The 27,971-nt window shown below is 42.3% G+C and overlaps 1 protein-coding gene across 1 annotated transcript; it reads right to left on the reverse strand.

Moving 5' to 3' along the window:
* Positions 1–50: 50 nt before the first annotated feature.
* Positions 51–26,996, reverse strand: tead4 (TEA domain transcription factor 4). The gene is made up of 11 exons (XM_027273012.1): positions 26,868–26,996; positions 14,402–14,466; positions 12,691–12,762; positions 11,042–11,176; positions 10,550–10,593; positions 10,223–10,284; positions 9,877–10,007; positions 8,731–8,904; positions 4,955–5,095; positions 3,080–3,232; positions 51–1,032 (listed from the first exon to the last, which is right to left on the reverse strand). Exons 4-11 carry the CDS (start codon positions 11,141–11,143, stop codon positions 919–921), a joined length of 921 nt encoding a protein of 306 aa, XP_027128813.1. The 5' UTR covers positions 11,144–11,176; positions 12,691–12,762; positions 14,402–14,466; positions 26,868–26,996; the 3' UTR covers positions 51–918.
* Between the last annotated feature and the right edge of the window lie 975 nt (positions 26,997–27,971).

Genomic DNA, 27,971 nt, shown 5'->3' on the forward strand with positions numbered 1-27,971 from the left:
TTATGAGTACGCCACATATTGCAGAGAAGTCAACAAACTCAGCGACATGGTTATGTAAGAAACACTTGTATTTTCATCTGACACTTCAGGGCAAGTTACAGCTGTATTCAGCTTACAGATCTAAATCTGGGTTCAAGTTAGCAGTGTTATTATGTGCCTTTTTTTTTTTTTGTAGTCAGATCATTTTCAATCGAAAACAGTAAGACAATACAAGAAACATTTAACATTAAACATCAAACAAAGTGAATACAATAGCTCTGTTTAAATCATTTTAGCCTCTTATCTTCAGAACTCTGTTTAGAGAAGATGATGTAGCACTGTACATAATTACTCAAATAACACAAAAAAAAGAGATTGGCACCAAAAAAACAGTGATATTTTTATGGATGTGCAAAGGAGGGATTCTCAGGCTACTTTTATTTTATTTTTTTCCCCATTGTTATTTATATTTAAGTCACTAGGTGGCACTCTGAGGCAGCCAAACTCCTCTTTAGCAAACATCCCCTGCACATGCACGTGTGTAAAAGAATCTAAAATCAAAAAACAAGCACTAGTAAAATGAGATGAAAAACAACCACCAATGACAACTTTCTCATGCAGGTCTTGTTGGCTAGATTTGGCTCCTTTGGTATAGAGACCACAGTGTATCATGGTCCTCTTCTTCATTTTTTATTTTTATTTTTTTTTCTTCTCACACAAATCCTTTTTCAGCTTTCCACAATCCCAAATCCAACTCCTTCCTCGGCAGTAGTAGTAACGTTCCTGGGCATGCTAACAAAAACAAGTGTTTCTCTGGGCTCCTGACCAAGTATGGTTTCAGCTTTAAGCTTACGGAGGAAGTAGTCCATTGTTTAATGTTGTTGCTCACTGAGGTGCTACAATGGGTCTAGAGCAGCGAGTTCCGACTGTGTGACTGTGTCAGTCTTTGACTAGCCTGTAGATATGATGCTGTGCGCCGTGCTCACTGGTGGACACTTCAAAGACGTAGGCTATGCACAGGAGGGTCTCCAGCGTGTCCCTGTTAGACACCACCTGTGGACAAACACATGTTTAGTCATGGCTACCCACATTTTAAAAGCACAATATAAAGACATCATAAGACTGCACTGAAATCCATAAAAACTCTACTAGGGTGCAGTGAAATAAATAGTTTTTTTCTCTAAAATGTGAATGAATATAAACAAATAAAATTTGTTTTCCATTATAAAAGGCACCCAATGACATTACTGACCAATATCTAGTTAGTAAAATAGCAAACATAACATATCTTGTGTAAATCAAAGTAATTTAAGTTGGTTAAAAAGGGGTTCATTGCACAAGAGGATATAAAAATCAGTTCAAACTCTTGCTGTTTTCCTCTTTCTTAAAATAAGGTTTCATCTTATACAGAACTCTATTTACCATGGTTGGTTTGTGGTTTTGCCAGAGCAATGTGTGTCACACATGCCTTTAAACTGTGGTCAAATTTTGAAAGCAAAAACAGGATTGTTTATTTCATTAAAAACTAGTGACAGTATAATATGGTTCAGATTTGTTGCTCCCTAACATAATGCCGGTACCTCTTTAAATTCAATCATGTTATACAGCCTGATCTTTCACTTTTAGTATATGTTTTCCTGTTATATAATCATCTTTTCATATACCGGTCTGTGCTTTCATGAGATACTTCAAACCCATCTATATATACACAAGGACAAATGACGATTTAGTGGATAGATATGTGAAATCTACTTAACACAACATGATGTAACATACTACTAAACACTACATTATGATATCTCTGGGCAGAATGTTCTTTTCTTCAAGGTGCCATGACTCGTTTCGCGCAGTGTGACAACTGGGCTTTATGAATTCCTGAAGCTGTGTGCTTCTTCTCTTCATGGCATGTCAGATTGTGTTGTGTCGAGCACTTGTTACATGAGGCATATCGATCCATTGTGCTCCGCTTTACAATGCGGAATGTGAGCACACGCATCTGTTGTCTGTATATGTGTGAGTGCACGTCTGTGTGGTTAATGAGCCGTTCATGGTTAATATGAGCTAAATCAGCCCATTGAGAAATCTAATGACATGCTGCCATGTAGTCGTCAGTGTGGGCTCAATATGGTCATTGTCCTTTAGCAAGTAGGAATGCAGCCACCAATGCAAGGGGGGCACCGATGTCTTTGAACCCTGGTGTTGAGGACCACTTTGTTACTATGGTGATAAACTACAACTCTATTCACTTCCCTCTCTGTGTCCGCTCTCTGACGAGCACACCGGCTCATTCAGAAAAGTTCAACTCGCAGTGGAATGGACAAAATGTTTTAACTCTGCGAGACACCGTAAAAAAAAAAAAGAAAATTAAAAGGCGGGCAGTGTAAAAACAGCTGCCCGCTGTTAATGGTCTGTCACAGTTAGTCATAGGGAATATCACAGAGCAAGCACATTCAATTAAAGGGCCAACGGTTTCCTGCTTCACACTGTTTAAGACAGTAAGACCTGCAGAGATTGAAAGAAATTGTAATCTGCACATATATATGGAAAGGCGATATGCCCTTGTGTGCTTTGTCGCCTCTGAATGGTATGACTGGAACAGTGAGAAAGAATGACGAAGGACGACAAGCGTTATTCAGTGCGTGAATGTGTTGCAGACAATGACTCACATCCAAGTTAATTTTCAATCAGAACAAACTTTTATGGCTCGTTAGATCTACAGGACAACAGAGCTAATACAGTGAATGCATTGACATTCCTTAGCTTATATACTATAACTGCATACCATGTTAAGGTTTCAAAAATATTACAGCAAGATTTCGAAAATAGAAAAAAGTAAGTCTTGTATTTTACACTTTGGAAAATATGTTTCTTATTCTCTAAGGTTTAGAGAAGATCATCAATATCCTAAATGAGCTTTTTCTGATGTGTATTTTCCAAATTATCAATCTATTCTTATATATGTAACAGAATACCTGAATATCTTATGTCATACCAGAAGAGTACCACGCATGAAAACAGGCTAAAGCACTGAAATCCCCAGCCTTTACACACACGCACACACACACAGTATGTACTGTGTATCCCTGATTCCTGTGGGTACCTGTAGGATAGTGAAGTTCTCCAGTACGCTGTTCATCATGTACTTCTCCGGCAGGTGTTTAAGCTTGTGGATGAAGTTGATCATGTATTCACATAACGGGGAACGGTGGATTCGAAACACGTAGCGCCCATTCTCAAAACGTGCGTACTCCGTCTGGGGGGAAACGGATGCATTACACAATAAATGAGGACATATAGCACGTGTAAAGAGAATTTAAAACACATTAAAAAGGATGAAATGTGAAATCTACTATAAAAAAAAAATTAAAAAAAAATAGGGATACATATTCCACTCAAACTCAGTTAGATACATTGGATATGAACATCTATGTGATAAGCTGCAATATGTGTAATATAATACACCTAATGCAGCATATGGCATGCCAGATATGACAATAAACATATTTCTCATGACAACCGTAATCAAATGATGAAGCCATTAAATATCATTACGTGGCCTACTGTGGCAGATGGCTCTACCTAGAGATGTGTGAGTGTGTGTGAGTGTGTGTGTGTGTTTATTGTACAATCCATCAGCAGTGCAGGGGAGGGGAAAGGGCCACTATTGTGTCTAGTTAACGGGAAGCATAACAGTCATCTTGGGGAGATTTGTGAATCACGTCAGTTTCCTGACCACAGATCAGTGGTAAGTGACTGGAATCCATTTCCACCAGTAGCCGTTACTCACTCCTCTGGGTGATAATAGTCGTATTTGACAAGGTCGTGACATCTTAATGCTGAAATGCTAAAGTCATATAAACTTCTTGACCTGTAACTAGGAGGAACTAGTAGTGGTAGGAATTAGTAGGAACCCTACACCCTTTCCACAGAAAGAGGAAGCATACAAAGAAAGTTGTAGAAAAACAGATGAATAACACTTAACACAATGAATAACACATGAACGCTATTTAATCTGTCTGTCACCCCTCAGCTTAAGTTTCAAATCTTTTCAACACATTGTCAACTACACAAAAACATAGATGGATATATTTTCCGAAAAAAGCCTTGCAAAGAAGAACACGGCACATTATTTCTAGTGCTAAGAAGGAGCTTTCGTCTGCTGTGTGGTGATTTATGCATAGTGGCCACTGTCAGAATTGCAGATCGTGTTTTGAAATATGGTCCATCAGAGACATATCGGTAAATTATTTGTGTGTTTTTCATGTGCAGCAGAAGAGTCAGCAACCTCTAATATGCATGCTCCACGGGCCCAAGTATGTGAAAGTCTGCAAAAGCCTCAAAAACAAACAAAACAAAACAACGTATTAGCAACTTTAAGTGGAATGAATGGGTGCCATCTTGAAACATGTTGTCTTAATATTCTTGATCGTTAGTGCGCGTCTCTACAAAGTCTTAAACCGGTAATTATCTGGCTTGCCCTGCCAGCTCACGATGACAGCATGCTTTATGTGCACATTTTGCAGCGGGTTACATCACAGTTGGAGCGGTTACAGCATTTGCTACAGTACTTAGTTAGTCACCCAGCTGTGATGATGGGCGCGGTTCGAGCGATACATCTTTCAACCGACTGAGTGCCAGTGCGACTTTTTTTTTCCCTCCATCCAAATCTGGTCTGGAGTTTGAAAGTAATGATGAACAAACAATATCTGTACTCTTATTGGATTGAGCTTCTGTCTATCTTATAATGGTAGTTGTTTAAATATTTGTTAACCCATGTACTGAAATGCTGGAGTTAAAAATGATCAACCCTTTTTTTAATGCATGAAATTATGAGAAGTGGTTGGAGAGATTAGAATCATTTGCATTAACCTGTTACATAATAAGTGTCATAACAAATGTCTGACTAATAACAGTTTTATTTGTATGAGCATACAAATAAAAAATTTAAAAAAGTAGTTCCTGATCCTTTGCTTACCTCCACTTTCTCCACCACCTGCTTGCCAAATGAGCAGACTTTGGTGGATGAGGTGATAATCATGTTCTCAGAGCTCTCATACTGACTGGAAACACCATAGAAGAAGCTGCTGTCATCCTGCAGGTTTACACTGAGGTCCGCCTAAGAGGGAAGAAACAGATAACATATACAGTGATCAGCAAAGCTTCAATACACACCGGTCAGCGTGGCCCTAAAAGGAACCATAATCTCAGCCCGGTGGTGTGTAAGATTTGTTGCCCACATTACACACTACACAATTTATAACAAAATATCAGGTTGTGATTTTCTGCTCACAGATATAGATCTCAAGGAGCATGTGTGTGTGTGTGAGTCTGACAAAGACATCATCCAGAGTGTTATAGCTCAACAAAGCTCGAGGATGACTCTCTGTAAAGCCAAGAGGCATCCAATAGCCAGATCCTTGTTAACCCAGTATAAAGCTGTCAAATCCAGCCTCAAGATTCCCAAGATGCTGTGTATCTCTTTGCGTACGTGTGTGTGTGTGTGTGAGACAATAATAAAGAAGAAGAGTTATGAATTTATTTGAACAAAACGTATGTGACATTTTTGGAGCCCGAGTTACTTTTTTCAAAATGTTTATACCCAGTTTTGTTCCTCAACATGACACTCACATCCAGTAAACAAAACCTTTCACCATTCTTGCAAACGACTGAGCATCCCGAACATTTGTGTTCTTGAGTTCCCGTGTCAGAAACAAGCCCTCACAATTTAAAAAGGCAGCACAAAGTCAAGTTTCTTCCTCGTCATGTAGAAGCAGATTCACCTATGTCTGATCCTTAAGTTTGAACTGAGGCTAGTATAATCTGATTTTGGATCAGACTGAGGTGCCATCTCCTCTGTCAGACAGCTGGGCTGTTTTACCTTTTCCCCTGTCGGGCTCTTGTCTCTTAATGGGCCATTGAGACACCGCTCAGCCTCCTCTCATCTCTTCATCACCCCGTTCATCTTCATCCCCGGCTCATGTAATTCCTCTATTTGTCTTCATCCCTGGGGCCTAGTGACCCTCCCCGAACCGCCATTCCCTGCTTCCCTAACAGCCTGCGAGGGAATTCATCCAATTACAATCAGCAGCGTGCAATTGGCTGATTAGATCATGGTGGGCAGGCTGGCTGTGTAACAATTTAGCAGAGCCAGCTCAAATCGGATTCCCTCGGCACTTCAAAGGCGTGAGACAATCCGTTAGGACAGGGCCACGGGCGCTGAGGGGTGAGGACGACGGTGGGGAGAGAGGGGCTAGGGCAGCGAGTGGCCGACAGGGGGGTTTGGTGGAAATTCAATCTAGAATGCCATAGCTTTGGAGGTGGGCCAGCCGCCTGTCACCGTCACCATGCCAACCTGCGCCTCAGCACACCCCCGAGTCATGACCTACCACGTGGCTGTGTCACTGCGGCATCATCAAATGGGTTTCTTCTCATCTTTTTACGATGGGCGTAAACAAAGTTATTGTATTTTCAGTGTTGAGGATTTCATTTTGCTTATTTTCATGGCCCAGAGCATCTTCACAGTTTTGGTGTTGAAATGTCCAGCTGTTTTGTAGCAATTCTGTGTTTTGTCATGGATGCCTTGGGAATTGGAGGACCCCCTTGGGATACAATAAGATGAACAGACCGAGAGGGGACAGTGTTATGAGCTTGTTTTCCTCTAGCAGGGAGTTGCACATGTCGTAACTGTTGACTCCACTGAGTTCTGACATGAATCAAGAGAGTAATATTTCAGTGATGAATGACTTGTTGGTTACATGCCACCCACCATTTCTCCTGCCGTCCCATATCTCTTATTCACACTGTCTGTATCCCTATTTCTATCTCCCGCTCTTTATCGCTGTCTTGCGCTTTTTTTTTTCATGATGTATGGCGGGGACAACTCATCCCCTCCGTCGCCTCACCCCCGCGAATCAAATGCCACGGCTTGACCAGCTGCTCTTTCTAAAGGACTAAGAGAAGACTACTTCCAAAATGCTGTCACTCACCAATGTCTTTTATCTGTCCACAATAAATAATATTGCAGTCAAACATGTCAGGGGGGGGTAATGTCATACATACAAAGCCATCTGGCAGCATGAGAGTGCAGGGCGGCTCTTTTTGAACTTGACATTCACAGTCTTTGGCACTCCCAACCACAGCAGTTAAAGCTATATTATATATTGGCAACAGTGGCCTCGACGCAACACATTTTTGGATCAGGGGGATGATCGCAATCGTGTTTCAGAATGTTTCACAGCAGAGAAGATGATGGTTTGATGGAATTCTTTCCCTGAGGTGGTGCTGTGTGCCTCCACCATCAACATCTAAATCTCCAGACCACAGTGGTTCAAGGATCCTTACTTCGGATGTGTTGCTTGGGTCATCTGGTGTTTTTTTGCAGTGCAGAAATGCAACTGAAAAGTCCCCCAGTATTGGATAGAAGAGCATAATGACCATGCCTAGCCTAGGACAACCTCTCGAGGCTCTAATGACTCTGAGTCAGACCGCAATATCCTTTATACTTCAAAATATTTAGTTTATTTCAGTCCAGCAAGGTGTAGTCTAACCTCCACCCTTAGGAGAATGAGAAAATACATTGTGCCCAATGTGTGTACTGGCATATACAGTATGCTGGACACAGCAGGAGGTCCCCATGGTAGATAGTGCCAGAAACTTTAGATTAAATATATTTTTTGAATAGAAAAAAACATTTTGTTTTTTATTTGTATTTTAATTTTCATTCTGAATGCCAAAAACATCATCATTTCCTCATCATCTCTTATCTGTAATGCTACAAGGTAAGAATTTCAGGACTTTTAAATAGACTTCTTTAAACCACACACAATGGTTGCGGACACGATGCACATTTTTTTTAAACTGCAGGTTACAATATTAAAACTTATTTTCCTTCTGTGGGCTCATGATTTATTTTTATGAAAAGTCAGTATCGAGTGAACGTATGTGCAGAAGGGGGGGGAGGCGCCCTGAGGTAAAAAAGAGACGGCGGGTCTATGAGTGCGTACGTGTTGTACATGGTACAAATAAGGTCTTGTGTCCCGAGGTAAGGCAAGGTGGCCAGATCAGCTGAGATGAACAAAATGGACGTGTCCAATTACAGCCTCGTGCTCCGTTTTTTTTTCCTTTCTCTCCTCTTTGTCATTCTCTCACAATCCCAATCTATTCAAGTTGTTCATTCACATCATTCCCACTGTTTTAAACAAGATTTTTTTACACACTCTTGCCTCTCTTTTGTCGTCACTCCTCAGCTGGCATCTTAAGTCGACTTTGTCATCATTCTTTACCCTCTCATCTCTCTCAGTGTGTAATGGTGTGTTGTGTGTTTGTGTGCGCACGTATGTTTTTGGGGGGGCTTATCTATAAATAAGTATACGGGGTGGGGGCATAAGGGCTGGACTCAGTCTAATAGCACAGAGACAGGTGCCTGGGCTCACATTTCTCCTAGTGAAAGATCAGGCCTGCCACTCTCCTCAAGGCTGCTGTCATAGACACAATCACACACACACACATACACAGACACCCATACAAATACATCCATGCCTAATGCATGCTGTGCAGCAATGCTTTCTTCCCTGGTATATAAAAAAGACTATTCAGGTCATGGGAGCATTGACTTTCCATTCATTCTAGCTTTAAATCACACTTAAGTTCCTTTAACTTGGATCTCAACACAGCTAGGCCATTAACAGCCGACAGGTGCTGCAAAACTGGGATTGGACTCATCTGAAAAACAAAATGCATGAAATGTTTTACCCAGAACTTGACGAGAAAGAAAGCGTTGTGTGGCCCTTTGTCAAAAAGCTCCTTCAGGCCTCCTTTCTTCTCCGGGAACTTGTCATAGATCTGCCTGATGTCCACCGACTCCAGATAGGCGTCGCTGTAGCTCGGGTTGGACTGGCCGATGTGCACGAACAGGTGCTTGTTGAACTGGAGAGACAAAAGTGCATATCAGGATATGAACAGAGCCAAAAATGACAAGCGTCCGGTTTGCTAAATTGATATGGACGCCAAGTGCACCGCTAGGCGCTGCAGGACACCTGTCACATTGGAGCCTGCTGTTCCATTGAATCATATTTATTGTAATATCCCGTCACCTGTCTCAAGGGTCCAACCCTTTTTTTCCCCCCTACTCAAACAATTTATCATCATGTGATGTGCTGCTGGTGTGTATATTCTTTAAGTGTTGCTTGATCTTTGTGTTCCCGTCAGACCCTTAACACACCAAAACCACAAGAATTTTAAGCATTACACCACAACTTTAGGTTGGAGTGGCTATCTTTCAGGGGGTACAAGTGGATTCTCTGGTAATTGGAGGGTCAGTAGTTCTATTCCTGAACTAGAACTCACCCCAGTCCAGTCAAATTGTCCTCAGTCAAGATACTGAACCCCAAAATTGGATGGTTGTGCCATCAATGTGTGAAAGAATGTGTATGGGTGAGCGTAGTGTCACGGTGTACACTCTGGATATCGATGTGTCACTCCCGAAGAGAAGGTTGGCACCTTCCGTGGAAGCTCCTGCCATCAGTGTATGAATGTGTGAATGGGTGAATGTGACAAGTGTTCAGCTTTAAGCGGTCAGTAGAGCAGATAATCACTGTCCATTTACCATCTAATATCCAGTCAATATCTTTAGACCTTGTTATTTGTAGGTATGTTGCTGACTATCATTTCATGTCACGGTAAATCTCTGAATCACTTCATCTTTTTTCTTTCAACCAGCTCTGTGCCAAAGAAAAGAAAAACCCCAAAATCTGAGAAACTTAACATTGTGAATAGTTTCTCAGACTTTGCTCGTGTGCAGGAACTCTGTTGTGATAAATAAAATGCACCTTCGAATAGAGAGTAAAAAACCCTTTTGCCTTTTGGATACAAAGTTATCTCCTTCTCTTGTCTACTCACAGTCTCTGGGTCCTGAGGTTGCTCCAGGAAGGCGGAGAACTCCAGCATTCGCAGCTTGGAGCTGGCAATACTTCTACCCTGCCAAGGGGGGGCACCGGGAGACATTGACAACCCTGCTGTGCTTTCATAACCTGAAGACAAGAAGATAGTCAGTATTTAAATGTGTGGTTTGAGTGTAACAGAGTAAAAACAAAAACACAACACACACACAAAAAGAGAAAATGCGGTGATATTTCAGCTATTTCTCTGAGCGTTGTGCAAGAGCTTCATCACAAGCCGGGTTGTATCATCACTTTGCTGGTATGACAGCCCTCTGTCAACACAGCAGGGGGTAAAGATCACCCACCTGTTATGGGGGCCGGGCCGGACGCTTGCATGGCGTAACTCTGCTGGGAGAAGGGCTTAATGCTGGAGAGACGAGACAGACAAGAGAGGGAGAGGCATGTTATGCACCGTCTCGGCCTCATGACCCCTTCTCATATACTAATTGGACCGCCTGACCTCTAAAGACGCAGGGGGCAGAGCCCATTGGACAGCTGAAGAGTTTCCTGTATAATTGCACTCATATGTATGAATATCATCTGAGATTTGTTCTTATCTGATGGTTATTATCACATGAGGAATTACTGATGCATACTGTAGTACTACAAGAGTAGAAAGAATGGCTACTCACTCTTCGTGGCCTCCCGGCTGCCCTGGAAGTGCTCCGTGCCAAAACTGGAAAAAAAAAACAAGAGGGTGCAAACTCTATTACATAGTTTCACCTTATCAGCTGTGTTGTGTTTATTCTGCATCTCAAGATAGAAGTACAGAGTTTATTAGTGTCCTAATAAAAAGAAGAAACTTTCTCCAAGTTTGATGTGTTTTTTATTCACAAGTGTAATAAATAAAATACTGTAAACATTGAGGACGTTATCTCTGATAAGTCAAATCATCCGCAGACAAACTACAGGCTCAGAAAAAGTTTAAAATGAACCAACATCAAAGAAAATCATCTACATGTATCAGTATATGGTGAAAATAACGCTAATTGGCCACTATTAGTAAATAAACCAGACTTTGGGGTGAAGTCATGTGTATTCTTTAACAAATGTGGAAACCGATCAACCTTATATCTAAATAAAATTGTGTGTTGGGGTGGCAGGGGCACTGGTCAGGGACTCACCCCACCAGTAGTGGGGTAAGCCGGCCTAGATAGGCCCTGGAGAGCCATCTTGTTCTGGAAAGCCGTGGGTGAGATGATCTGTGCTGAGGACATGGTGGCCATACTCTGCAGGGCCTTGTCTTTGGCAGCCTGGTCCTATGGAGAGGGACAGAGAGCGAGAGTGAGACAAACAAGACAGTCACGCAAAGGGAGAGCACTCAGACTCCATTTAAGTCGGCGCCCCACTTCAACGAGTAACACAAGCAGAGCCCTAAAAGGGGAAATGAAGGGCTCAGGCCAGCTTGCATCATCGGTGAATCCCTGCCAGGCAGAGAGCTGACGAGAAGGTGATATTACAGTCAAGGGCCTTTGGGTCAAGAGTTAAGTTTATTGCTTTGGCAGGGGAAAGCCAGCGATGACAACTAGCTTCTGTCGGAGGTCATACTGGAAGACAAGGTAGGCAACGGCGTGATTTGTTGATACATTAACAATTGTATCAGAATCGCTAAACACTAATGCAATTAAAGTTAATTTGAACAGATAGATAGCTTTAAAATTGTACTTCCTGTGCGACACTGTAAAGTGATACACCTCTTGTTTCTAAATCCACTCCTTCAGCAGTTTCCAAACCACAGAGGACCACAAGCACCGGCCGCCAAGCCCTAATGGGCAAGGCCACACGGTGCATTCTTCTTCCTAGAACTGGCTAACACAAGGGCATAGCTGAAATATGGGGGGTACATGTGGTAGGGATCTCAGTTACACCAAAGACGTATTTAAAAAGGTTGGTCCCAACCCTGTGACCGATGCCGGGCCCTGCCAGCTGAACCCTCGTGGCTGCCGTCCAAGGTGAGGGAGAGTCCTGTTGCCTGCTGCGACCGCGAGTATGCGGATGTATGCGGACGAGAAATGTAAACTGAGAAAGTATCAAGGGGACAGGGATGTGTAAGCTCTCAGCATACCACACAAGAAAACCTTTACTGAGGTACTGTACTTATCAACTGTAATACCTGGAAGGAATAATGCAGGGATTAATTTGTTTCCTGACAATTGTGTTCGGGTTCATCTCGTTCATAATCGTGCACACTAAGCCTCGGGCTCCTTGAAATATGTTCACATTTCATCGAAATGTGCCAGCATGCCATTTAAAACCAGCGTCATTTAGAGTGCACAATTAAAATAGCCAATCGTTTGTGCCCGCGTTAATGGAATGCGAACACACAGCAGCGCAAGGGGTCACGCGCGTTGGAATACCTTTAACAAAATGTGAAACTTCATTACGAGAGGGGGAATAACACAGGGCAATAATGTTGTCACCCTCTTTCCATCTGCTGCCGAGCAACATGATTAAAACTGTGATAATGACATCAGCCGAATTGAGGCAGCACGGTCTGATTATGATCTAAAACCTGCAGGAGTCAATCTCAAATAATGACGCGACGTGCTAGAGATATACTAATCACACCCTTTGAATTAGCGATGACTGTTTGTTGTTCTGGCAGTGAGCACGGAGCAAAGAGGTTTAGCAAAATCTGATTTGATTAAATTCAAATATTCTCAACTCTCCTGTAAAGTGCAATGAACACATCAAACCCTTAATGACACAATTATATTCAAAGACATTTGAAATATATACATATATATATGGAAAAAAAAAGCTGTTGACTCACGTAGCGTACCTTCAGCTTCACCTGGATCTCCCTGGCCTTCCGTCGGGCTAAAACCTGGATGTGACTAGATACCTGAAAGACAGATGGCAGGTAACACAGCAGCAGTTAAGCATCGTATCTCCAGCTAAAATGGATGGCATTATGGCTTAGTGGTTATGTGAGGCTATTGCCTCACGGTAACAATATCCTGGGTTCAGACCTGATCTGGCCAGATGGGAGCTGTAACCCTTTAACCGTGTGCGTTCACACAGATTTCCTTCAAATGCTTCTGTTTTATTCCTTGACTTTGAGACTTTCTAAATTGGCTAAAGGTGTAAGTGTGTGAATATGTTTAAGTGGCAATCTGACCACAGTGTACCCTCACCAGGACCAGCGACCGTGTACAGGATGAGCGGGTTTAGAGAATAGGTGGATGGGAAATCTAAGGATCATCAATTTCACTCCAATGTGGGTCTCACCAGAGACAAATACACAGTGTAATCACAAAGAATTATGAAGCAATATTTTAGCTCAGCTAGGAATAGGACTAAAAAATATATAATATAAAACTGAACTTTCCTGAAATTTAGTCTTCATCAGATGATTCCACAAACGAAATCCAGTCATGTCGTGATGCACATAAATACAAAACTACATGCACAGCTCAATACCATCAGTAGTATGTCCTTCTGTGATATGAATGAACTGGCATAAGCGAAGCATTTTCCATACATCACTTAGAACATCGCAGGTCGAAACAACCCCTGAAATAACCTCGTTAAGCAAAAGACTATAGACTGAAATCTGGACAAAGCGACAAAGATTTTAAAAGATGGAGTGTGTAGGATCTAGTCGTGTAGTTGCAGATTTCAACCCCCTTGTTTCACACTAAATTATGATGGCTGATGATCTCTATCATATATATAAAAGGCTCAATCTGAGGTAACTGAAACATAATGATTCTTATTTTCAGGTGATTACACACGTATGAAAACATAGTTGTGTATATTTTATTCCATTTCTGCCCAAATCTGATAAAAATCAACTGTTTCGGTTTCGTTTCTGGCACTGATTTGAAATATAAAAAACGGAACTGTTTGAATTTCATGAAGCACCGTGTTCCTATTTTTATCACTTAACTAATTACAATCTGCATTAAATGACATCTGTTGCTCTGTCACGCTGAATCTTTGTTTACTGCTGTTGGACCAGCAGGTGTCCCTCTATCCCTCCAACCTGTCCTGTCCACCATCTCTCTCGATAACCCTTCACTGCACCCCTTCTCCCCTCATCCCCACTCATCTCATTCTCACATCGACTGTGCCAGATGACTTAGCAGGCATCCTTTCTCTCCACATCCATCATCCACTGCCCATACATCAGTCCTTCCATATCAGATACTGTAGTGAGGATAGAGTTCCAAATCCCTCGTCCGTCCCGCCTCAGTCTCCCATCCAGATCACCATATTCCTCGGCTTCTTTCCCGTCTAACAAGCACCAGACCCATGAGGTGGTGAAGAAACAACACCGACACATGATCCTATAGCATCTGTGCATTGGGCGCTGGCCCTAAATCAATCGTCATCTCGAGAGGGGGGTGGGAGTGATAGTGGGCTGTGGGGGGCAGGGAGGGGGTACCCAGGGTGTTGGGGCATCACTCAGCGCGAGAGGACGTTCTGGATGGGTCCAAAAATAGGGGCTGCTTCAAATGGCATTTTGCAGGGGGACTTACCTGCTTCCTGGTCCGCGTCTTCCCTGTGCGCAGTTTGATGTACCGTGCAATCAGCTCGTTCCGTCCTGTAAGCGACCAGAAGTGATAAAAAAGGGAGAATTAATAACACATTGGAAGTGTCAAAGTCAGTTTATTTGTCATCATTATTTTATGCTACATCTTTGTAGCAGCGTAGTTCTTTTTTTAAATTAAATTTAACAATTAAAGAAACTTCAAAAAAGTCTGAAGAGATTAAATAGACATGGTGCATAACCCACATTTAACCAAAATCATTTTCGTTTATTCAAAATCAGTTTATTTTCTTCTTGTGTTGTTACAGTACTTTCACTGAAAGTTGATGAGGGCTGATGAGAAGCATGTGGAGGAATTAAAGTTATCGACTATTATATAGTTATTACAGTTATTTTATCAAAACTAACTATTAACCTGCTCTGCAAGCCTGGCAAAACCAGAACGTCTGCGAGGGAGTAATGAGGAAATGTATATGCACCGTATATTTCTGTGCACATACTTGTGTGCTGCAGTCACTGAAGTCATTTTATAATTAGCTAAATTAACTGCTTGAAATGTGTTTGTATTCTCATGTGTGCTCATATGTGATGCATATTTGGAAGAGTTTGCATGCCTGCACATATAGATGAGTGTGCAAACACACACACACACACACACCCCCAAAGCGAAGCTGTCAAGTGTGTCAACACCGAAAACTGCAAGCATAAGTATATCACTATACATCTGTGTTTGAGAGCTTGCATCAGTCTCAGCCTGACCCCCTGAGTGTTCACTTAGCTCCAATCCTCTACGGTGAGTGTGTGTCTGTGCACTGCCACTGCTGACAGACAGGTCACATTGGCAGAGCAGGTGGAGGCTGCAGCCATGCGATCCTCGGGCCGGACTCAGGACAGACACGGCACAGGCCAGTGACCAAAGGGGGGCCCAGTCTGGTGAGGCAGCCAGGCAGCTGGTGTGTGTGTCAATGTTTATGGAATAATGCCTTTACGCCTGCAGTAAATCTTGGGCTTGTTCCTCCCCCCCCATCCAATGTCTCCAGTTACATTGGAGGGCAACGGTCATGTGGCTTTTTTCACCCTCTCCTTCAAAACTGAACCTGAAGTTCAATGGCTAATATTGTACAAAGAGTACAAATATACATGTGAGGGTTCTGAAGTGTAGTAGTGTGTATGTAGCTTTGATAAGAAACCATATTGTTTGGGAGGGGGGCGGTGCTCTTTATTAATGCCATGCAAGTCCATGCGATGTGAAATAAAAACTAATAGCACAAGCACAACGAATACACACACTTTGGTAGACCGTGATGAAACAATTAGTCAATAATCCATTGTTTCTAATAAATTATGTATCAGTGAACTCATTTCAATAATCATTTCAGCAGAAATACTCCAGAATTGCTGGTTGCAACTTCTCAAATGTTAATATTCTTTTGAAAAAAAGTTCATGTTTACTCCTAGGAAATTGTATTTTTTCACAATCTTTGGACATTTATAGCATGCTGAATCTGGGAAACAATTAATAGATGAATTAAGAATTAAATAATATAATATTCACTTATGTAGAAAAGAGCACATTTATCTCCTGATGAAGGAGGGAGGACACAGACAAACACACACGAGATCAGTCACTGTGTGAATCATACAACTCTGCCCTCAAAGAAGATCTCTCTCACGCTCCCACACAGGCCCCCCACACATATATAAACACACACACACACACACACACACACACACACACAGGGTCACAGAAGAGTTTGCTTGACTTTGCACCACCTCTTAAACACGGTCATTTTTCCCTTGGCACCACATCTCCATGTGAATTAACACACAGATCAGTCACGACATACAGCCTGGTATAAACCCGTCAGGTTTTCCCTTACATAGTGATGCTTGGATCAGACCTCACAGCGCTCCACAAACCGACCAATCAAGTGACTCCAAATGGCGAAAAGCAGAAACCCGAAGCTTGGCTCAATCCCTATCAGAAATTTCGTCAGCCAATAAAAGTGATCAGATTTTGCGCGGAATGCAAAACACAGTTTCTTCCCGGGCGCTCATATGATCTGATCGCCCCCAGTCCTCGGCAGTCACTCAGACATGAGTTTCACTTAATGCTTTTTAAAAGCATTTGTGTTTTGTTGCTAAGTCCTAAACTTAGGTTGTAAGTTTGTACACCCAGCAGGGGGGGAAGCTATCAGCCAGAAGACTGCCGCTATAAAGCGGAGGGTGCAACGTATTAAGGCTATGAAGAAAACTGGAGAAGGATTCCCAAAAGAAAATGCAAGCACGGATTACGATGGGTTTGATTTCTGGATGACTTTCTAATCAAAAGATATACGTCTGCTTTCATATTTTGTTTATACTGTAGGTTGTTATATGTTTTTTAATACTACACTTTGTTCAAAGTCACTACTAAGATCTATAAACTCCATGAACAAGCCAACAGTTGCTTTGGAAAGGTGTGACCCATATATCCTGGAAACAGCCAAAAAGGCTGCGCTGGAATCAATCCAGAGACAGTTATGTAATATAACATACATAGGTATGTTTTCATCAGTGAATCGTGATGTTTTTTGTTAGCTTAGAATGACCTTTTTATATCGACAGATGCCGCGGGTCCTCTTCCATGGTTTCAGCCATGTTGTACCTCCATGTTTCTACAGGAGCCCCGAATGGACAAACCAAACACTGCCTCCAGATAGCTTGTTTCTTGGCCACTGCAGTTTCTACTCACACTTAGAATTAACAATAATAAAGAAGGGTTAAGTAAAGACTGTCATCTTACTAGTAAATGAACATCGATCTCCCATGTTAAAGACAGATGTATATTTTTGACCCATCCATCCACGCCGACTTCCTCCCTATGACATAGGAGAGTCTCATTGACAGGTCTACACTTGAACAGTTGAACCTACTTATTGATATGTTTTTACTGTCTTATTATGTTTGTATGCAGGACTCAATGGAAAGCAGTTTCATTCACATGTGAATGTTAAAAAAACGTTCAGATTAACCGACAACAGAGTGATATAATCCATAAATGAATCAGTGGAGGGCAAAAGACGGAAAAAGTGGTCGATCTGAATCCTTGTAAAGTTTCTGGCCCCTGAAACACACACACACACACACACAGACAGATGTACACACACATATTACAGCTGTAGAGCGGTCTTTGTGTAAGGCTTTTGTGGACTAAACCCCGCTCTCAAATGCCGTCTACTCCAGTTTATACACACAGTCGTACGCATAGACATAGACATAAGCTGACACACACTTCCAGCGCCAGTCGCGGCATTCATTCCGGCTCAATCTTATTTTCCTTTCAGAGCTGTAACTCCTCAACCGTTTAGTGTTTATCGGGAGGTGCACTCGCCGGCCGATTGTTTGAGCCCCTAAATGCATATTTCTTTAATTCCCCACGGATTAAGAAAGTGTTCCACATTTCCTTGCAATCAAACTCTTGAAAAGACGAACAGAGAGCTTTGTCAAAGTCCTCACAGTACTTGACCTCAAATGAACATTAAGTTGCCTGTATCGAGTTCCTCACATTACAGCGGCAAGTTCTTCCAGTTCCCAGCAATTTATCTTCTGGAAACTTCAGTCAGTGTACAGTGAGATGTACATTGTGTATCCAATCCAAAAGGGATTTTCAAAGTAGCAGACACAGATGCGTGAGCATGTCTCCACAGATGAATAAAAACTTTTTCATGAATTCAGGGAAAACAGACCATCTTTTCACTTTGTAGTCAGACACTTTTGAAACTCTGTTATGGACTTGTAAGCCTTTCCCGGGTCCTGAGTTGTTGCCAAACTTGATCAACCTGAAAACCACAGAAACTCCAAGTGCAAACACGAAAGACAATGAGACGAGAGTTGCAAAGTTCTTCTTCTAACATACATGTCTGACATGACAAATACAAAAACAATGAAACAGGTTTAGGTTTTTAGGAAACAGAATTCTGTTAACGGAGCAAACTTTATCGATATAACGGTGTCTCCAATCAAAATTAGCCATGTATGTATTGTGAGCATCAAAGAGCTTCATTAATGGGCTGTCAAAGACGCCATGCCGCATGTTCTCATATCAGATGCCCTGCCACTCCTAGTGTGAGTGCTTGGGGAAGGGCCCCATCAAAAATACCCTCCAACACACCCATGAGATCAGAGAGGGGAACTCAGTCACACACCGATGAGATCATGACATCCAACAGGAGTAGCACAGAAAAACTTGTGCCAGCCAAGGCTGCAGGAAAGTCAGTCGGAACATTATACCATCACCCACTGGTCCACAGTTCGATGTTGTTTATCACACTGCCTGCGGTCACAGACTTGTCTGGGGGAAATCTGAGTCTAGAAACATTTCTTAAGGGCATGAAAAGTGACCGACCGCAGCAGCAGCAGCAAAGTCAAGAGTGTTCCAGAGTTCAGGGGATAGTGCTGGGTTGTGCATCTTAGAAAACATTATAATTTGTGACTTTATGGGGATTATTTCTGTTGCTGGTAGATGTTGGTTGAGTTTCCGGACTCTGCTTCAGATTCTGTAATATTTATAGTTTCCTCGCCTGCCTGCAACAGAAGTGTCTGAATCAAAAGTGAATGTCTGAAACAAGCTGTGAACATGTCAGACTTAACAGAAAACAGATGTTAAATTACACATCCAGCAGTTACCGAACAACACTACCACTTCATTCAGCTAATCGGTAACTGTATTTGTCTCGTGAGAGTTAACCGAAGCAGTAGTTATTTGTTGGACAACTAAACAATGAGCTAAAATTCACGATAAAGCTCCATTAAAGCAGAGGGAAGCTGCAGGTTCAGGTGAAAATCATCTGCTGGTCTTGTGTTGAATAGTGAAATCTGTGGCCACAAGTGATAATCACAGGATAATGACACAGTGAATTCCTTTCATTCCCCAAGATTCTCCCGAGTCAGTTTTAATGATGTCATCACGATGCAATCCTGGCTGATGCAAGTTTGAGCTGGAAATGCGGACATATTATAAGAACTTAACTCTCAGGAGACATCTGTAACTCCTGACAACACACTTGGAAAAGGCGATTTGTACTTTGTAAGTCACTCTTAATCTTTCCCAGAGCTCAGAGAAGCCACTGAAACACAGTTTTTAAAAACAAAGTGTAATAGTAGCACTGGTAGTTAACCTTCAAGGTCTGCAAACCGATGAAGAAATGTCTGTTATCTTGCCAAGTTGTGCCATCATTACAGGTCTGCAGAGATACACATTTCTGAGGGAAGCAGGGGTATTTGGGGTAACCTTAGGTCAGATGTAGATGCCAAACAAGGGGCCTGAACAATTTAACTGATCTGACGTCATGCAAACTCTGTACAAGTATGACAAAAACAGCAAAAATGTGAGAACAAAAGCATGTTCAAGTCCCCTGAATTCAGACATAAATATCAAAACATGCTAAAGTTTTGATTCCCGCAGCCAAGATGATCCTAAAAATCTTTACCAATACTGTTTCACCAGTTTTTCTTCTGGTTCGCCTCTCCTCCTCCTCTTGCACCTCCTCTTCAGGCCTGTTCATAGAGGTCAGGGAGAGGTGGAGAGGGGTAGTAAAGGCAGCCAACAGTGCCTTTTCCAAAGTCAACCTCTGGGCCTGACTGGTTGTAAATCTGCCCTTCCCCAATGGGTCTGCGGTCATCACTGGCCTGGTCTGATCTCTCTCCGTCTTCTCTTCTCAGTGTGCCTGTGTCAGCCCAGCACATTCCTGACATTCCTATATACTGACTGGTCCACACCGGGTCCTGCATCTGCTGCTCCGACATCACACCATAGATCTAATGTAATATTTGTGTGTGTACAATAACAACAAGCCTATGTGCAGGGACTAATTACTTTCAGCGAGCTGGCTGTCCATAGGATGGGTTTATCACCCCGTCCGACAAAATTACGCCTTAAAGTATGTTAATTATCATTCAAACTCAAAACGCTTAATATGATAAAGTCGTCGGTTTCAGAGCAAACACATTTCCTTGTCCGTGTGCTGCTGTGAGTCCGTACAAAGTACAAGCTACAATCTGTTGAACCATGATCAAGTCATAATAACAAATTTGGTCAGCATGTGTTCGTATGTCTAACTGTATGAACTGCCATCCTCTCTGAAGACGCATCTGCCAACCATACGTTTTCCCTCAACAGCACATATGCCCCACTGTGTCTGCTCAGGAAAACAAAGGTCACATTTAGGCTGCAGGAATGTCTTGGCTGGGTGTCATTTCCCCTCCGATAGAGCCTGGATGCAGCCTGCTGAGCTCTGAAAAGACCTCTATCAAGCCTTGATACCAGCGACAAGTCAAGAACAGGAGCGGGCCAACAGCCCTGCTGATGCAGCATTAACACGGTTACTGAGTATACCTGCTTTAACTCAGTCATTTCATTTAAAACTTGGTAACTGATCTGTTTTTTGTTTGTTTTTGTTGCCTTTTCAAGCACAAGTACAAGGACTGTGTGACTATAATAACTACTATAACTGTAAAAACAGAGGAGTGCAATTAAATGCAAGTGACTTTACACTAAATGTAAGTATTTTGGATTTGATGCAGATTTTATAAAAATGCTTAAACCCAAATCAAACTGCTTTAGTTCAGAGGTTCATGAAATTAGTATCTAATGTGTTATCAATAATACAGTAGGTGAAATAGAGACAGTGTTCAATTACATTTCCAATTATTAATTTAAGTTAAATGTCTGGCTGGCGTAACCTGAAGTCTTTTAGTCAGTGCACTGCAGGACCAGAAATTCAAAAACGTGCAATTTGTCGACAGGCGAAAGATTTAAGATATACACCGAATGATACTTCCAATAATAAAGAAATGATATATACGATTGATATATATTGAAGCCGTTTCTTCACAGTAATTCCACAAAAAATCAGCTGCTTTTAAAAGGAAATAAAACTAAAGTAAAAGTCGAAGAACTCCTTATGGCCCCTCCTACATAATTAGCACTAAATTGCACAGTCCTTTGCAGGGAAATTCTCTAGAAATTATTAGAATTCATTAACTCAATTTCTCTCGGTTCATCTCTGATTATCTGCTCACCTGTTGCACTGCAGTCTGAACCAAATCTGAAGTTTGCTTTTAACAAAGTATTGCTTAGCAGAGGAGTAAATTAAACACATGTCATGTTATATTAACACATGAGATTTATGAAGGAGGTACTTTGCACAAGGTTTGATGTAAGTTAATCACACAGGCAGAGATGTCTGGCCTGTTTGGATCCGTCTACCTTCTACCATTCACCTTTATGACCTGAGGTGTCTAGATTAAGTGACAGTGACAGCTCTATTACATGGCTGTCACAGCTCACCGTGTCCTATTGGTTACACTGCGAGATACAGAGAAGTACAGACGGAACGAGAGTGACCGAGATGGAGGGAGTGGTGTCCTGATTCCACAAGTTCTTGTTCAGATTCCATACATTCTTATTTTTTTCCTTGAAAACCTTGTGGAGAGCTTAAAATCCCACGAGAGCCTGAAGGTCAGAGTTAAATGTTTAGAGGTTCAGGTTCAGGCTCCTGCTCAGGTGACACCCCTGAACCCTGGAACGCACCCTTATCATGGACTCTCTGGTGTCCCCCCCACCAATGCTAATATGAGAAAGAAATAGTTTGGTGCAGATGCCAAAATAACTTTTCATATTTGGTCATGTTTTAGTACAAAATCTTTTTCTCTCAAACTCTAGTTCAGCAGTTCTGCAATAAATCCTCCTTCATGGAGGTCGTAATGTCTAGATCAACAAAAGCTGAACATTAAAACCTCCATTAGGGTAGGATTTATTTCAGGACTGCTTTAGTTTCAGCTACATTAAAATAAATAAACTGACAACTCAGTGTATACACCCTTAGGAGAAAAAACTTATCTCCTTATTCATTTCCTCCATCTTCAAGAAGAGAGTTGAAGCGGGGTTAGAAAAGGAAACCACTTTGAACGACCAGGCCCTGGGTCAACAGGTCGAGTCAATCTGACACTGTACTGCCAAAGTTTTTATCCGGGCAAGGACTCGTTGCTTTTCGCTGACCTTTACATCACATTCTTAACGAGGATGACTTCAGACGAAAACATCGGATGACAGAAACCCACAATGGTTTGACATGTTGCACAAGCGAAGTTTAGTGGGAGCATGATTCATTGTGCGGGTACTCTTTGTTCTGAACTGACAGAAAAATATTCCACTACAGAGGGAAACTTTGTTGACTTTATCCACTACACTATAAAGGGGGGGGGTCACGGTTCTTTAAATCAACCATCAGGTTAGTAAAGGTCAGCAGTTAATTGGTTCTATGCCCTCTCAACTGCTAAATAATCGCCATATCTTTTTAATAATAACTTGTTATTAACAACAGGCTTATGAATGCAGAGACACAAGATGGCACATCAGTTCACCTGCACTAATGGGGTACCGGCAGAATCGTCAATGCTTGGCGCTTGACCCTTTCAGCTTTTGATTTAGTTACTTGAAATTGGAGCTCATTTCAATGGGTTTTCAAAAACACATTTTTCATATAGTGACACCCCCCGAGTACATCCCTTTTTTCTGCAGGAAGCGGGACCCATCAAAATGTGAGAAAAGCGCTCCTCTCACGGATGTCAGGAAATCAAGTGTGACGAAACCAAACAGCTGCGTAAAAGATGATGCGATGCAAGATTTAATGCTGCCAAATAAAAAAATTTGTCAAAAGATAAAACAAAAAAAACAATTACAATTGCAAAAGCAGCGCATAAATTAATGTGGCGGTTATACGGCAGTAAATAAAGAGGGAAGATAATCATATTTCCAGTGCCACATTCTTCTAGTGAGAGCTGTAAGCACATCGGTTTCCACTGTACTACAAGTTTCGGACTGTTTTTCCATTATTGCAGCATGAGGCCTTCGGTCAGACCACAGGGCACGTCTCTTGCTGAGAGCCACACAAGGCAGGAAATGTTTTCCTTGGCAGATGCATGTCGAATTACCGCTGGAGCACATAACCGCCACAATATCCGTGACACCGTCCCTAATAAGCGAGCTAATAGGTCTGTTGAGTAATGGGCGCGAGGGGTGAGCGCTATGCACGGCATTATGGGAAGAAAATGTGGTGAATGTACACGGAATATGGGGTAAAAAACATTCCATTCAATTTAGGAATTCACGACGGATAGAAGCACACATTCCTTCTGTTCAAGACTCAATATCATATTGTTTAGCGAAGAATGGCATTCATTCCTCGGAGGGGAATTCAACCTAAAATTCAGAGCACGTCGCTCTCGGCCAACAGACAGTTATTTTGCTTTGTCTATGGATCCATATTTAGCCCATGCAAGAAGACTAAATAACATTTCTAAAACAATCAAGTCATCACTTCACCATTTCATGTATGCCATTAAAGATATTCTCAGCTGATATTTGATTTGGCTACCTGATTTAAGACCGCCCATCAGCACTTTAACAACATTAACAACACTAAAGACCTTCAAAGTGGCTTTGCATTGATTGCGGTTGCTTGAATGACTTGAGTTGTTGGCCAGTTGTGACCCCGGGGATGGTGATAAAAGGGGAGGACAGAAGGGGCTGAAGGGGAAGGGCTGGTCGGGCTGTTCAGGGGCAACGGGGGCACAGCAGGCCACGCACGGGCTCAGTCTTGCCTCATTTCTCAAGTCATAAATCTGGATTTGCCGCAAGGCTGTCAGGTTGAACTAGGAGAGCAGGTGGAGGTGAACTGAAAGGCAGACGGACCAACTGACAGACTGACAGGAGGGGGAAGAGGTTGTTCGTAAAAGGACAAAGACAGACAGGGAGTCGGAGACAAAGAGATATGAGGGAGGTAAATCACAGAAATAGCAGGGAGCATGAGAGGTAAGCACAAAGACACAACCTCTAGCTTTGTCGCTCTGTAACACACACACACTGGGGACAGGTGTGAGAGAGTTCTGGTGGTCCCTGAGGCCATGCAAGACACCACAGCCCACCTTGGTGTTTATTTGTCCACCCGTCCCCCTCCCCTCCAGGCGCTCAAAGGGTAAACGTCTATTCTGGTTTAGGGTTACAGCCGAGCTGCCTTGAACCCCCCGGGCTCCTGAGTACACATGCCATTCCTTGCGGGCCAACGTGCTCCCTGGCGTGCATCACCTGCCCCTGACCCCCGCGGGGAGGAAGGGGCACCTCAGTGCCTGCCTTGCCAAAACCCCCCAGCCCCGCAACATCAACCCCTTTACCCATCAGCCCCCCCCCCCCCCCCCCATCCCCGTGACACAGAATGAGCCACCTGCCCCTCTCTCCTCTGCCCCCCCTCCCTCCAACTATTATTACAGGCTTTATAAGGGTTTAAGTGTTGATCAGAGGATGGCCATGACCTCAATAGGTGGCTAAGCTAGACTAGGCAAAGCTAACAGTTAAAAGGAGCTGTCTGGCACGGTGACAGAACAAGGCGATGACAGAGGCCGTCTGATAGCGCCACTACCTCCATCCGCCCGTTTTCCACTGACCAGATCCACTATCAAACCGGGCCATCTGTTACCAAACATCTTTCAGCAAGATGTGGCAGAGGAATGTCACCTCACCTTCCCCGGCACCTGTTTTGGCAATGACATTACCTAAATATTAATTAAGAAACGGTAATGTTGTTTGGAGCTCCAAACCTCCAAATCATTAATTTAAACCTCAATGGGAGGCATTAAACGTAGCTCAAGGAGGTAAAAACAAAGAATCAGATTAGCTGTGGATAAAAAGCATGAGCAATGTCTGGTCCAGCTACAAAGTTATCATCCATGCCATTTCAACAAAAGCAGTGTGGGAAGTGATAATTATCCCCGTCGCTCTGAACCTGTTTGGGGTGAAACGATTTGAGGCTAATTATGGTAACAAGAATGTAAAGGTCTGTCCGCGATCACTGCCAGAAATATAATGGGACAACGGTCTAGCTCACTACGTGTTGACTCACTGTATGTTGATGATTAATAAAAACTTTTCATCCGTTTCATCATCTACGTGATCATTGTTATCGATCTTAAAGGATCGCATAGGAATGCATCAGATGGAGACATGACGGAAGATGAACGAGCTGCATGAAAGGCATATTGTAATGTGCAGAGCAGCGCCTGTTTCTGACACATCATGCCATCATACTGTACACTATGGGACCGAGTGGAGCTGACAGCTGTGCAGGAAACAGGAGTGATGTGAAACATGAACACAAGGAGTGGTGGTGAACGGGTGTGCGAGTGTGGGAGAGAGTATGTGAAACAAATGTCCATTTGTCTTGTTTGTGCCCTAGCAGCGCTGCAGATGTGTGTTGCGCTGTGGGTTTCGTAGTACGGGATGTATCGGGAGAAGTTTCACATAATTTCATTGAGTAAGAAGATAACAGGCTTTCAATTAGCAAACACATTAGCCAACAGCACAATATGTTCCCACAGTTTATTGAAAAGATTGATTTGTACCGCACTTGTCTTCTCATAAGCATTGCTCTAATGTGGAATAGTTTTTACTCCATTGACTAGGTTCAATAATTAGTGTGCTACAAAACAATGCCAATTTGGACTCCCCATCCCCTTAAAGCTCAGCACTTGAGGCGAGCCTATATTGATCAACAACACAACACAAATTCAGTGTGAAACAGACTCAATGTGTTCATTTTGCCTCCTTGACAGAATTCCACCTTCATTAAACTATGGTGTACCCATGCCATGAGACCTTTTGTCATGTCTGATCCCATCATCTTCATTTTCTCACAAGTAAGTCTAAAGTTTTGGATACAATGTCCTGATCAAGGCCAGCATGTCCCACGTAAAAATCCTGAACAAGCATGTGCCCTTCACCAATTTTGCAAACTGAATGCCATTTGAAAACTTTTAAATTTTTAGTAAATTTGCAGAAATACTGAACATCTTTTTAAACTTTAGAACATTTTAAAACAAAATGATCGGATATGCTGCAGTATATGCTGCTCCTGTGACACAATTACATAATATTATTACATCATTTCTCAGCTGAATGTTTTGCATGTCGCCGGTCATTTTCTTTTGACCACATCCATTATCCAAATGTGATATTCCGAGCTATCATCTGTTTGTCTGCTGCAACTTTACCTACAGCTCACACGGCATCATTGACTACTATTAAATGGATTAAATGTATATCTATCGTCATCTATTTATTGGCTGCATACTGGTGTTTGATTGTTTAGTGTCATGGCACCTCAATATGTTGGAAGCAGGCGATGAAGGAACTTCAGGATTTACAAACATACATGTGAGTTTCTATTGACTCACTCATCATTTTGGTGTCAAGCATTCCTACAAAACTCTCATAAATAGGAATTATCTGGTAATTATTTAAAACCAAACCTCAGCCCTCATGTGCTTGTGAGCAGATCTTCAGGTGTCATGTCTACCATCCTAATCAAGAAGAGAAAGTTTCATGGATAGTATGACAATAAAAGGTGGGCGTACCGTACATCTTGCCCTCATCAGAGAGGATGATCTTCCTGCGGCCACATGGTGGGTAGATGGCCAGGGCCTCCTGGAAGCTCTGCTCGATGTCCGGGCTCCACACGCCCTCCGCGTCATTCTCTAGGGGTTTGTCGAGTGCGTCCCCCAGCTCCTCACTCCCACCCCTGGGGGAGGGAGCCGGCACCCACTCCGCAGACGTGGTGGGACGACGGAAAGGGGACCACAGAGCAGGAGGTGTGGAGGGTCTGGAGATGAGGGTAGGAGACAGGGAGAAGGCTGTAGGGAGCGGGTCTGCCTGTATGAAATCCACAGATGTGATGGTGATGATGATGATGGTGGTGGTGGTGGTGGTCTGAATGTGGCAAGGCAATCCTGGCAAAGCAAGAAAAAAGATGATGAAATTCACACGGTGCTGTGTAGGAGGAAGTTTCAAAACCAAATAAATCCGGGAAGTGCTGCAGGGATTTCACAAGTTGTGAAGAAAACAGTCGAGCTGTGAAAACTTTTGCTTTATTTTCGGACAAGAATTGAACTGATAAAGAAATTCAGGTTAATGCTTTGTGATTCTGTCGATAAAACTTTCCGAACTTCGTTGAATCTAAACTTTAAATACAGCATCTGCAAACTTATCCTCGTTTCTGGATATGCTGCATCAATAAACCCTTCTCATTAATTTCCTGAACAACTCGAACCTTTTTTTCTTTCTTTTTTTGATCTTCTGTCAATTTCTTTTTCTGTTTTGTCTGTAAAACATACAAACGTTACCTGTATTTGAACTTATTTCTAAAACTAAAAATCAATAAACAGTTTTAAAAGAGGGTTTTACTAGCGTAGACGGAGTTTGCTTGTACATGTTATATATAATTTATTGTTCGATGTTAGTAATATAAACTTAAACATTAATATTATCACATAATGCAGATTTGGCAAAATTACTTAACAAACCTTATGTATAAAAACAAGTTACAGAAGAAAAGACAAAAATAAAACCAACGGCGCAATAACAGAACTTATTTGTATTAAAGTCTCTCAAATGAGATGTTTTGACAGATCTTTAGCTTTTTTTGTTTTATCGAAAGTCAATTAAAAAAAATAATAGTTTAGAAAAA

Source organism: Larimichthys crocea, chromosome XXI (genome assembly GCF_000972845.2).
Source record: "Larimichthys crocea isolate SSNF chromosome XXI, L_crocea_2.0, whole genome shotgun sequence".
Classification (NCBI taxonomy): domain Eukaryota; kingdom Metazoa; phylum Chordata; class Actinopteri; family Sciaenidae; genus Larimichthys; species Larimichthys crocea.

What these genes read in the sequence shown, in the direction of transcription:
- tead4 (XM_027273012.1), bottom strand. Translation starts at nt 11,143, where the DNA reads ATGGCCACCATGTCCTCAGCACAGATCATCTCACCCACGGCTTTCCAG. An exon ending in CAGCCGGGAGGCCACGAAGA is followed by an intron (nt 10,285 to 10,549) that starts GTGAGTAGCCAT and finishes TCGTCTCTCCAG; the next exon opens with CATTAAGCCCTTCTCCCAGC. An exon ending in TCTTTCTCGTCAAGTTCTGG is followed by an intron (nt 5,096 to 8,730) that starts GTAAAACATTTC and finishes CTTCCCTCTTAG; the next exon opens with GCGGACCTCAGTGTAAACCT.